The sequence below is a fragment of the Dermacentor albipictus genome, chromosome 4 (genome assembly GCF_038994185.2).
Source record: "Dermacentor albipictus isolate Rhodes 1998 colony chromosome 4, USDA_Dalb.pri_finalv2, whole genome shotgun sequence".
NCBI lineage: Eukaryota > Metazoa > Arthropoda > Arachnida > Ixodida > Ixodidae > Dermacentor > Dermacentor albipictus.
The window spans coordinates 32,237,417-32,250,814 of NC_091824.1; the positions used below are offsets into that span (position 1 = coordinate 32,237,417).

The 13,398-nt window shown below is 44.8% G+C and overlaps 1 protein-coding gene across 1 annotated transcript; it reads left to right on the forward strand.

Annotated features, from left to right (window-relative positions):
- Nucleotides 1-292: 292 nt before the first annotated feature.
- LOC135900141 (chondroitin proteoglycan 1-like) lies at nt 293-7,533 on the forward strand. The gene is made up of 3 exons (XM_065429582.2): nt 293-449; nt 2,349-2,523; nt 7,062-7,533. The coding sequence occupies exons 2-3, from the start codon at nt 2,350-2,352 to the stop codon at nt 7,506-7,508; spliced, it is 621 nt and encodes a 206-aa protein (XP_065285654.1). The 5' UTR covers nt 293-449; nt 2,349; the 3' UTR covers nt 7,509-7,533.
- The last annotated feature ends 5,865 nt before the right edge of the window (nt 7,534-13,398 follow it).

The window sequence follows — 13,398 nt, forward strand, 5'->3', positions numbered from 1 at the left end:
AATGTCCAAGGGCGCAATTCATTATCTGCCGCAGCTATAACGGGCTATGGTAGTAGGAACACTTGCGCCCTCCCGAGAAGCCCTCAAGAGAAACGCTTTCAGCACGTGCTCCGTAGCATATACTGAGCATCGGTATCACCCGTGACATTGAGCATTCGAGTTTATCTACTGTGACTTTAGCACAGCGAAAGCAGTAAATGCCTTCTTCTTGCAGCGCATTTCTACGCAGTGGATCTATATTGCTCCAGATTGCAGCTTCCGAGCCCACCGACTTGTCACACGATGCCTTTTATTGGGTCTCTGGCGCAAGAGCCAAGCGGTTGCGTTTACGACCGATGCCTGCCTCACGTCACGTAGGTGAATAAAAAGCGCCCAGTGCTGAAGCTTCAGCTGCATAACAGCAGGAGCCTTTTCCAAACGGATAGCAGTCTCAGCGATATCGCTCTCAGGTGAGTGTAAATAATTTTGCTTCCTAATCTTAACGGGAACTGACACACGGCATGCGCGGCAATGATGCGTGCAGTGCGCAGGTTTTTCTCAATCGGCAAGAGTATAACCGGTAATCCACTGGAGATATGTGCGATACAGTCTATTGGCGCTACTTTCACAGAGGCCGACCATTCTGAGTGCTACACAGAGAGACAGAGGACTCGATACAAGATTGGAATTTGATTCAGTTCTGCGGATTTACGTGCCAATACCAAGATCTGATTGTCAGGGATGCCGTAGTGGAGAACCCCAGGTCATATTAGGCCTCCTGTAGTTCTCTAACGCGCAGCTAAAGCTCAGTTGATGAAGCGAGTAGGCCCTTACAGCGTACTCAGTGCAAAATGGTGCTGTGGATAACAGTATGTGTTCAGTACAATTTTCCAGTTTTTCCCACGTGCCTACAACCGGCTTATGTCATCTCGCTAAACCCGGGGATCACATACCAGATATGGCTGCCGCATTTCGGTGGAATCGAAATGCAAAAACATGGGTGTACAATGCATCGGGTGCAGGTTAGAAAGCCCCATTTGATCAAAAAAATTAAAGGGTCACCCCCTCCCCCCCCCTAGGGCATGGCGTGCCTCATAGAGATTTTCTCGCGTCAAACCCTGGAATTTACTCTTTATTTTAAATCTCAATAAATGCATGTTCATCAAAATTGAATGGATGATATATAGTACCGAGGTGAATAAGAAAAATAAACCACGACTATATTCAATGCAACTCATCTGCCTTAGAAACGCTTTGTCATCGCCTTCAGACGTGTGCGACTCGCTGTTAGCGTGTTATCAGCCCGACAGTGCATTTTCGACAGTAAAGAAGCAAACGCAACGTTCTCAAGAAATGAAACGCAAGCAAGACAGATGACGATTATTGTTGTGTAGCAAGATACGACCTAAAGGCTGTACATTTGTACATATTTTTAAGAGTGTATACTCATATACTAATTAAACATGGATCAGGATATGTCCGGTAGCTGTGCGCGCCAACGTTTCTGTTCGCAAAAACTCTTGTCATCAGCTGGCCACCTTCGTTGTTGTGCTCGACGTTTCGTTTGGATGACGCCTGCTTAATGAGCCCATTATAGCGTGCCAAATTCCCCGTGAATGGTAGCCCCAATTTGTTTCACGGAATATTCTAGTATTTGCTAAGGACTTTGCTCTTTCTAAGTGCAGTTTTTCACATTATTAACGCTTTGTTTCTTCCTGTTGATTCCTTTGCCCACCGTCGAGACATGTAAAACTTGATTTTAGGATATTTGTACGCTGCGAAATTTGACATTTAAATGTACCTGCTGCTGTGGCATTCAAATACAGTAAGAGCCTCTCTGGTTTCGGTGCTTCGGTGAATATTTATTAGTTCTGAAGGGTTTGGATACGTTGTTCAATTACACCAGAGGAATGCACTTCTACCAACGGCGGCAGCCGTCATGTTATAGTTGCTCTAACTTAACGCGCGACCCCTTGACTCTAACGTAACGTGTGGTGGGCCTGTAATTCGCTCGAGTAAGTTTTGCTGTCAACTATACTGCCGAATGAAGTCTTCGGGGAGGGGAGGGAGGATATGTAACACGCCCATTCTGTTCACGATATTACCATTATCTGACACAAAGAGCGCATGTTCGCATCTGAAGTGCGAAAACGAGCAGCATTGAAATATTTGCCCTGTTTATCCAGCAGTGCCTACCATGAGAATGTTGGCTTACAATGAACGTATAATAAACAATCCAGCATCGTCGGAAGGCGGTCAGTGAGAGACTATTAGGAGACTGTTTATATTCAACTCAAGTTAGTTAGCCCTTCGCCGATTGTAAGAGCCTAACCTAACCATGTACTTTTTTCCCTTGCGCTTCTAAACAGCATGTTGGCACAGCGTGTTGTCATGTTCTCGTCGGTAGCCCTGGTCACCCTGTCCCTGGTATCGCTGGGCAATGCAAAGGCGCTCTCCGGGTGCCCGCCCGTGGACTACAAGGACTCCAATGCCACTTTTATCGCCAACCCGCTCGACTGCTCCTCTTACTTCGTGTGCCAACAGGTATACGGCGGGTGCTCGGGGCAGACAATAATCGATGTTTATAACATAGCATTTCTCTCGCTAGGTTGTGGTGAGGGGAATTCTTTAATTCTCATATCCTTAAATTTCGGAAAACCAGGTGTGCTGCACCGATACTGTCAGAGAACAGCAGTACTAATGGGCCTGTTGCTGGTGCTAGAAGCGCTCACATGAAACTGGGTTAATAATAATAATAATAATAATAATAATATGTTTTCATAGTACACAGGAGCAGCCACGGAGCCCTCGTACGGGTGAACCTAAATGCAATAAAAATGATAATCGTAATCATCATCATAGCACACATTTTCCCAAGTGAAGTGCGATCATACGTAGCCATCCTCCATTGCGGAAGTTATTTTCAGGTGCATATTTCTTCAATGCACCAACCGCTGTTCTACACACTCTGAAACATCTGTACATGAGCCTTCTTGTTTACATTGCCCCCAGCCTCCACCGAACGTGGCAGGTGCAGCTAGCCTTGAATCAAATCTGTTTCCAACACAACGTTTCCAACTGAACAAATCGACAAATAAATTGGAAATACAGTGTTGAGCAAAAGGAAATCACAAAATAGAGCGACTCTAGTAAAGAAATCACAAAAATTAATTCCGAGTCTAGAGTGCGAATATCCACGGCACTAGCTACAATTCCACTCCACTGAAGCCCGCTTTTCATCCGGGGTCTGTTCTCTTGTTCCATGCCCTCTTTCGTTTTTGCTTTTCATAAATGGCATTGCTGAGAACATCTCTATTGAAATACGGCTTTTCGCAGATGAGTGCGTACTATATGAAGAAATTTCTTGGGGACGAGATAAGGCATTATTGAACAATACATTGACCAAAATAAAATAGTGGGGCTCCGCGTGGCAAATGTCTCTGAATAGTCGAAAGACTATGGTGATGACAGTAACCCGCGAAAAATAAACCCCTAAATTTTACATACAACCTAGCCGGTCAACCCTTGAATGTCGCACATAGCTGTAAGTACCTAGGAGTAATTATCAGATCTGACCTGCGATGGAACGAACATGTAGCGTATATGAAAAATCCGCCGTGGTTACTTAGTGGTTACGGTGTTGATCTGCTAACCACGTGATCGCGGGATTTAATCCTGGCCACGGTGGCCGCATTTCAATGGGAGCGAAATGGGAAAACATCCGTCTACTCAGAGTTAGGTGAACGTTAAAGAACTCTAGGCGGTTCACATTTTCGGAGTCGCCCACTACAGCGTCCGTCAAAATCAGATCGTGATTTTGGCACCTAAAACCCCAGAATTTAATTCTTAGCGTATGCTGAGAAAAGGGCATTGAAACAATTGGGCTTCCTTAGAAGATTACTGGGCGATTCTACGCCAGATATACGACTTAAGCGCACAAAGCATTTATCGGACTAATATTAGACTATGTGGCGTCTGTATGGGACTTTGGACAGACACTAACACTTCGCAATGGTAAAGTGTACAGGCAGGTTTATTTTCACTGACTACATTTGGCGCTTTTGCAAACCGCCCTGCTATAGGAACTCAAAACGCCGTGGTATCACAAGATGCTAAAATTTCTCTAGCAATAATGCCACGACATGTTAGAAATCGAACAAAGAACGCTCATCGAACGTGTAGCATGCTGCAGTATACGTTCTTACGACCCCGAAAAAATGGCCGAGTCCTGATGCAAAACAAAAACCTTTAAAATCTCATTCCTGCTTCGCACTATCTCCGACTGGAATGTACTGCCTGCAGATGAGGTGACGAGTTCAACAATTGATGTATTATTTAAGGCACTTAGAAATATTGAACTGTGAACTGCCTGCTAGTACTTTCTCACATGGAATCTAGCAAGATCTATAACGAGACATTTTGGTCTTCTTCCAAATATGCTTGCGTTACTTCATTTGATCATTCCTGTAGTTATACTGATTTTACTCATACCTGTACTTTTTTATTTCAACTACATGCTTTAGTCAATATTACTACGGGAATTAACGTTTTTCATGGTTTGCGTTGTAAAACTAGTGCTCAAATTTGTAATTAACGTTTTTGAAATATTCTACTTGAAAACTTTTTTCCACTCTTTCTTATAGTTAACATGTATAATCCTCACAGACCACGTGACCGTTAATTTTGTATTGATATGCTTGTATTGGATTTTCATGCATGTTTTTTGCGCAACTCTGCTCATGTAGCGCATATTGTGATGCACTACGGTGAATTGCATTTAATAATCACTCCTAAGGAAGGAGTGAACTACTGGCTGGTGGAACATAAATCAAGAACATCTGCTCAGGATGTTCGCTATTAAGAAAGCACTGCTTCTAAATAAAGTGAAAGCATTTGAAAACTTTATCGTGCATGCGCACTTTCTCCCAGTTAGCTAAATCAATTTCCTTTGTCTTTGTTTCCTAAGCCACAGTTTCTGTTCATGCCGAGTATCAAGCAGCGTCATTATAAATTTTTACTGGTAGTGCAACTTTCGCACGCACAAAACCATTTCGTTTCTACGCCTGTGTCTAAGCTCCATAATAGAATTATGGGCTAGTTCGGACAGTCGACTAAATTCGCAACAGTTTGCGTTGTCTACCACGCGTTTCCTCAACACATTAGTCGCGTTATGTGAAGACTTTCGCCATGTTCATTATTGTTCCATGTCATGCGTACGCGAGCGTTTCTAACGTTAGATTACCAGTGAAAATACTGCGACATATGAGATGTGTAACATGTAGTAAGTTCGGCTCTGTGACATGTGTGACATGCACATATTAATTAGGCTTAATCTTCAATTCTATTCAGCCCATAAACTTTCCAATACAGAAACTTAACTACCTGAGCTTGAAACACTTCACAGCGCTTCGAGTTAGCCAGCACGTATGCTTTACATTACATCATACACGCTCCTGTGAACACTCGGTCATGCTGTTGGGACCTGTAACTGAGGGCCCTCTAACGTAAAACTATTCCAATGTGTTTTTATTCCAATCTCCTGCCGTCAAATTTGCATAACCGCCTACGCAAGCATCGGGCGCTCACCCGCCTGGTTCTCTGAACAGACCAATCAAACGCTTTACTCGTTCAAAGAGGTCACTTTTGTTTACTTGAAAAGCGAATAACATTGCTTACACTGGCGGGTTCAAACACCTTATAGTGTATATTGTAAACCGACTAACGGTGAAACGGTGATTACGTGCAGCTTTACTTGGCGTCTCATCGTGGAGAACACAATTAGCCGTATAGCGAACTAGCCATGGATGTGGTTGATAATTGTGGAGGCTGTTCGACGCGGCATCATTTTAATTCCGGCTGAAGAGTTCAACTTTAGTCTTTAGATTTGTCCTGTTGCAGTGTCCTGTTGCTCTCCTTTCTTCTCTCCTTTTTGCTCCCCTCCTTCCGATCTTCTATTTCTGTGTTGCTGTCACCTCCCTTGAGAAGAGTAGGCAGGCGTTGTGCCCCTTCCGGTGGCAGTTGCCAGCCTGCTCCTCGCTTTCCCTTTGCTAATACCTGTGTATATGTGTATATGTGTTCAAAACAAATAATAATAATAATAATACACTGAGTGGCTTGTCTTCTCCAATTGGCTCACAAGAGGCGAGGAGCACGCTCAAGTGGAGAGGGATTCGATAGGGCCGAGCCACTGCACTGAAAATCGATAACCGGATGATGAGCTTGGTGCCGTCGTCTGCGATTGGGCCACTTTCCCTTACTTACCTTGCGGTGGCTCGTCGACAATCGCGGCGGCATGCAAAGGAAGCTTAAGAATGACGCTAAAACGGATCCTCAGCGAGGTCGAGCGAACGAGGTCCTAAACGGGATGAAAGTGCTAGAAAATGTTGCACGGCCACGTAGAAAGTTTTATTACGCGCAAATAAACCCATGCTCTTCGATTGGTGCGAGTAGCTAATGCCTGAGTGATCAGTGGCAGCCATCTTTTATTCCTTTCGGAAATGTGCGCCCTGCGGCTATTCAGAAGAAAATTCAGTTTTGTTCGGCATATTATTGCATCTTTATCGCGTACACGTCACTTTGACACGGTGAGTTCTTGCGGTTTTGTGACGTCGCTTGAGAGGAAGGTGAAGTGGGCATAGCCCGAAATCTTTTCACCAATGGCCGAGGGCTAATGGCGAAGAGGTGTCAAATCAGAAATAACCATTTTTGTTTTGTTCGGTCAAATCATGCATAATCCGTATGTACACGTTATATCAGATGGCGAGATATCGCGGTTTTAGTGACGTCGCGTGACAGACAGGTGAAAGGGGGGGGGGGGGGGGGAGTCCAAAAAGTTTTTGACCAATCGCGGAAGGCTGATTGCAAAATTGGAATAGAAAAGTTTGGAATAGTTTTACGTTATAGCCTCCTAGCTTTCGGGGGAGTGCATCTTAAAGCACTATTCCTAAACCATTCCATATTTCGAATGTTGTAGTGCGTGTTTCTCTCGGAGCGAGTCTTATTGTATCGGCTCAGACGGCATCACTTCCACGCCAAAATAACAATGTCTTCGTGAAATGTCCTATTTTCCCGCTTACCCCCAGGGACTTCCCGTGCTTATGCCGTGTCCGGCAGGCCTACTATTCAACGACGCTCTCAACGTTTGCGACTACGCTTACAATGTAAGCTGCGTGCCGCTCAACCCAACAATCACGACAAAGGCCCCAGCACCAGCCGAAGCTACCATTAAAACGATTGTGGTTGAGAAGGAGGTAGTCAAGCAGACGGTAGTCAAAGAGAAGGTCCTGCCAGCAGCCGAAGGCGATGCCCCCGTTACCAGCAAGAGCGATGCCACCGAAGTCGAAGGAGAAGCGCCCGCCTCTATTGATGTTGGGACCGTCGCGCAGCCAGCTGTTGTCGGCACCAAAGTCAACGACGAGGTGAACTCGGTCGGGAAGCCCGTTGAAGGCACCGAGGCCGCGGAACCTGAGCAGAGGGATGCGGGCGACGTGGCTGGTGGAATGGACGATGTCAGCGAGGCCGTGTTGTGAACCTACCCAGTCAAAAATTCCATCAAGCTACTGGCTTACATGTCTGATGGCTATACGTAATTTCGGACCTTGAAGGTCTACCAGTCTGATGGTCTACCGGTCTGATGGTCTACCGGTCTGATGGTCTACCAGTCTGATGGTCTACCAGTCTGATGGTCTACCAGTCTGATGGGCTACCAGTCTATTGGTCTCTACCAGTCTACTGGTCTACCAATCTATCGGTCCCTATTAGTTTGTCCAATAATGGCACAAATGCATGATTGCATCAATTTTAAGACATATTGGCACAGCTAGTCCTACGCAGGCTGAAGGAATAACATTCTTGTTGTGCGTCTCCCCAGGCAGCACACCAGCATTGGTCCAACCATGGCCCAATGCTGGCAGAAATTAGTACCAATGTTTGACCAATGTTGGCATATTGGCAAAGTGCAACCCAATCCAATGCTGGCCCAGCGTTAAAGCCAAGATTGGACCAAATGTTATGCCAATGCAGCAGCCATCGTAGGACCAGCGTTAAAGCCAAGATTGGGCCAATGTTATGCCAATGCAGCAGCCATCGTGCTGCCAGCGTAGTACCAGTGTTGAGCCATATCGTTGCCATTCTTAATGCCAGCTTTGAACCAATGCCCTTTGCATGACGAATATTCTAGATATGCTGGCTTTAGAGCACGCACATATTCTTACCGCAAACATTTTGCTAGCGGCATTTTTTGTAGCAATTGTCGCCTTTCCGTCTTCCTCAATAGTAGCTAGGAAAGCTCGACAAAAAGATGTCAAGAAGCAGAAGTCATATATGATTGCAAATAATAATAAAAGAATACTGAAATTGACGTTTATGACAGTTTATTTGCGAATACATTTTCACAAACAGGCATTTTTCGTGGACCTAGATGGGTGACGCTCGGTTAACTTCAAACAGTTTATTTACAGGCACTGCCCTCAGGATTGGAATTGGGCAAGGTGCCGAGGACGGTGGGCTGGCCAGGGGTTTCAGGGCAGGGAGCTGACGTCGGTAGGCAGGTTTGTCAGTGCTTGGATGACAGCGGGCTTATCAGGCCCCCGAGGACCACGATAACGCAGTGGCTTCGTTGATATTGCTACCATATCCCATAGCGACTTCACCATTACTTGGAGGCAATGTTTGCACTGTAAAATGAAAAGAAACATTGTCAGAGATGTTGGTATGACAAATGAATGTGGGAGAGTTTTCATTTGAAAAATAGCCATACTGACACAATATTATAAGTCTGAGCAGAGAGTTCGAAGGGGTGAATCAAGAAACTTTCTTGCAAGAGATTTGTCAGGTAACACTTCTTGATATTTCGACATATATGGCATACCTTGTACAAGGTCTAACGTAATATTTAGAACAGACATAAAATGCGCAGGATCCGTCCGCTTTGTTTACAGCTCACACCTAGTCAGCGTAACATTTTAAAATTAAAAATTGCAGCAAAACCTGCTGCAGCACAAAAAGCCTAGTTTCAGACTGTGTAGACACAATGCGGCCTTCGTGCGAAATATTTAATGTGGAAACCGAGAAGTTCCGTCAAGAAACACTAGTAAAAGAAGCATTTATTATACGAAAAGAAAGAAATACTGTCAGCTGGAAATGATGCTTGACCTTCAATAAAACTTGGTGCTGGGCTAATTGGTGATGCATTCTTTAAAACTGATGGTAGTGCTAAAAAGGAACGGACACACGAAGAAAAGACGACACGACGACGAAGAAACACGTTTCTTCGTCGTCGTGTCGTCTTTTCTTCGTGTGTCCGTTCCTTTTTAGCGCTACCATCAGTTTTAAAGAATGCTTGACCTATACCAGTGAGAAGAAGCGCGGTTCCTCGGTATCACTAGCAGGATCAGGCCGCACGCGTGGTTTGATAAAATCATAGTCCTGAAATTGGGGTGAAATTCACAGAGATTTACACGTGGTTCTACTCCAGGCACTATTCAAAGACTGCAAATAAAAAGAGCTATTTAATTACAGGCACTCTACATTAGCCAGGTCTGTTTCAGTAATATATATACCGCGTGATATTGCTTGGGTGATATAGCTTGGGTGATATTGCTTCTGATAAAACTTATAACATGCGCAAAACAAATGCACTCACCATTGTATGATCCATGCTTCTTTGTATCCGAGTTCATCCCACATCGAAGACGGTGGCCACGAGCGCCGACTTTTTTTCTAATTGTTGTTTCGCCTATATTAATTCTAACACTCACAAAAATTCGTGGCCATATTGCTGCGTATTTCAATATGTAGGCGTCTCAGTAGGAATGACGAGCGCAAGCGAGCATTTTTCACGAGAGGAGTGCGCTGGCAAGAACGGACGGCAAGCACTCAGGCGGTGTTGCACCCAGTCGGCGTGCTAGCGACGCATAGAAGGAAAGAGCGAAAGGAAAGGGTGAACGAAGAATGCGGCGTAAACGCCACTTTCCGCCGCTGAACCTAGCCCGACCGGGTTTTGGGGTGGCAGCGATGGAGGGCGACAAGGAGGACAATAGTGACCCCGCGGCATTCCCCCATCCTTCCGAGAGCACCCAATTCGACACAGCAGCTTATGGCTGTCTGAACGCTTGACTGATAGCATTGACCAGGCTCACCTGGGTGCGTGGGGGAGAGGCAATGGGGGGCTGAAGGACGGAAAGCTAGGCCGAAAAAAAAAAATCCGGAATGCGCCGTGCCTACTAAAGGCAATGCAAGAGGTTGTTGACACGCAAATGCCAAAACGTGCAATTAATTTTTTTTCTGTCAGGGGCATTAATACAAGGAGCTTACTACACATGCACGAACAAACAAATATATTAGAATAGGAGCATGATGTCGCCGCAACATGCCATGCATGCTAAACAAACAAACAATAGTTTCACTAATGCATATGCGCTCATTCTCGATGCAATATAAAACGGTTCCATCAGCTCTGAGGCACTGTAATTCTCGATTCTCCTCAGAATCTTGACCCATTAAAGCCGCGGAGCGTACATGCAAAAAATACAATGCGCAGGCAAATTCGCAATACCGTTGCTTCTTATGTTAAGCTCAAGTTCTTATTCACGATCAATAAAGCAGCGGCTAAATTTATGCGACTTCCCCTGCTTGCTACGTGGTACACTGGCTTTTCTCTTTAGGGGACACATTTCGGTAAAGGAGAAGTGCAATAATGGCGGTGTACTATTCATGGAGTTGACATGGGAGAACATATTTTTGGTTCCTGCGCAGTGTGCCTGTGATCAGTGCGTTAGTTTTCAAAACACGTTGTTCAATCTCAGCAAGTCGTAGAGCACTAAAAGCCGACAAGGCGAAAATTAGCTTATTACGGGCCAATGTCCTCGAAAGAAATCCAACTAGTAACCCATATTGGCAAATCCATATGAAAGTCGGTCCAATAATTCCCGCCTTGTTGAACGGCAGTGCCAATATTGTTTACTGACTGTGTAAAGTGGGCCAACATTGGATCTCTATCAGAATGGCTCAGCCAATATTGTTTACTGACTGTGTAAAGTGGGCCAACATTGGATCTCTATCAGAATGGCACAGCCAATATTGTTTACTGACTGTGTAATGTGGGCCAACGTTGGATCTCTATCAGAATGGCACAGCCAATATTGACACCACGCTGTTAACCTTAGGCCAACATTGGGCCAGGAACCAGAATGGCACTGCCAGTATTGGAACCACGCTGCTAATCTTAGGCCGTCATTGGGCCAAGAAGTGCCAATATGCTTCCAACGTTGGCCCAACCTGACGTGCCACCTGGGCAGCTTGTATGCCAGTCAGTAGGCAGGCATGTGCGCATTCCACACTCCATTTTTAACAGGACAAACAAAATTAAGGAAATTGAAGCTTTAATTGCACTCGACATGACCAGTTCGGTTTTGTCGTTACATTGATGAAATCAGTGCACGGTGCAAAAGAGCAACGCATAGATGCATGTTGTACTGCTCGGCAGCCACAAAAATAGAGTACGAGATCTTAATCACCCGCTGAGCTTATGAGTTGATGACAAGTCACCGAAAAATATTGTAGCGCAGCCTTCATTCCGCTTCTAACTGGCCCAAGTTTGTGATGTCGCTTATATATACTATATATACATAATATACTCACGCGGTAGCTGTGCTAAAATAGCGGAAATTAGTTTCTGCTCTCCTCGACACTCTTAAGCTAGGTAGCGCAACTCATGTTATTGTGTAACCGTAATTAACATGAGGTGAAGAAATACCATTCACCGATGTACTGCGGAAAGCCACTCGGTTGCTAGTTGCCTCATGCATCTGCCGATTTCGGCACCACAAAGGCTAAATAAAAGTAAAAGCACTAAACAAAGACTGATCGCGGTTTCGATTACTGCAGATTTTTCATGAGGTTTTACACGTTCAACTCGGTTAATCGGCTGCGCGGACGTTTTCGTTTCGGACGGTCATGATGCCCGTAGAAATCTATCTAACCTTTAAGCGCCCTACTGGTGTACAAAAGCTACATGTAAAGGATCTCCAATAAGCGACAAGACTCTTAGTGGCATTGGAGGGTTGCCTGTAAGAGTTTTTACATGACTTTTAAGAGCCCTGTTTGTATTGGGAGGGTGCATATAGACACTCTTGACTGACCTTTAAGAACCCTATTGGTATTGGGAGAGTACCTGTAGGAATCCCTGACTGACCTTTAAGAATCCTATTGCTATTGGGAGAGTGCCTGTAGGAATTCCTGACTGACCTTTAAGAATCCTATTGGTATTGGGAGAGTACCTGTAAGAATTCCTGACTGACCTTCAAGAATTCTACAAGTCCATTAAGATAGCCCTGACGGATTTTTTGACCGGGTATCGGAGGAACTTCAGAGACTTTGCCTCTTGGTGGAAGCATGCGTGGGACTCGGTAGGAAGAATTCGTTGGAATAATAAGTTCTGCAGACTCATTCATTCAGGAGCATACGCGATCACAGCACGTCTTCCAAATTACAGACTGACAGCACCGTGAAGAAATAAAGAAAGTGAATTGAATTCATGCTTTCTGTTTTCGCGTCCACAGATTGGCTGGTTATACCTGGTTGTCTAATAAGGTGCGCGGCAAGGTGACTCACATAAATAGTCGCGCACCTCCACGCAAAAAAAGCCTTTAAAATTAGCTAGTGTACAGCACAATGTAACGGGTGCTATGGCTGGCAGGGACGATATGTAGAAGGTGAACTTTATGCGTAGGAACGCCAATAAGGGCTCCCGGACTTTCTTGTTACTGTGTGCACGACGAATTTGAAACGATAATAAAAATTTAATAAATAGCAACGAAATTTCGAAAATGTTCAATATATTCGTTCCGAACACCTCGCATTTTCGCTCTCACCCCTGCTTTCCAGAACTGTTGAAGAAAATCATTTTGAGCCCTTTAAATTTGTTTTATTGTACTTTGTTAATAGCTGCATGATCGAAACAGATAGTGCCCGTTGATTTTAGGCAACGCTTGCAGAATAGCGGTCTTCAGCCAAAATGTAGCACTGTGTGGGTGGTCGATAATCTAGGTGACAGTGATGTCTCCCAAACAGAGTGGCGTAGCGTAGCCAGTTTATACCGGGAACTAGAAACACCACACTCAGAGTGTCGTGGCTGCAGAATGTCACAGCCTAGTCTTTCTTGGTAGCCAATGCAATGTTTCCACAATATCAGTCTTAAAACAAGCAGAACGCACTCTTTCTAAATTTGAAGAAAGTGTTTAATGTAGTCACTAAACGAACGCCTTCTACTGAAACCCTCGCACTTAAACCTTAACGCCATTGTCCTAAACTGGGTGCGTGACATCCTTAGTAATCAAGATTTTTGTCTGGGCTAACAACTGTAGCTCTCTTAACACTGTAATGAAGTGATTTGGGCTTGTTGGTATGACATCGTGACGC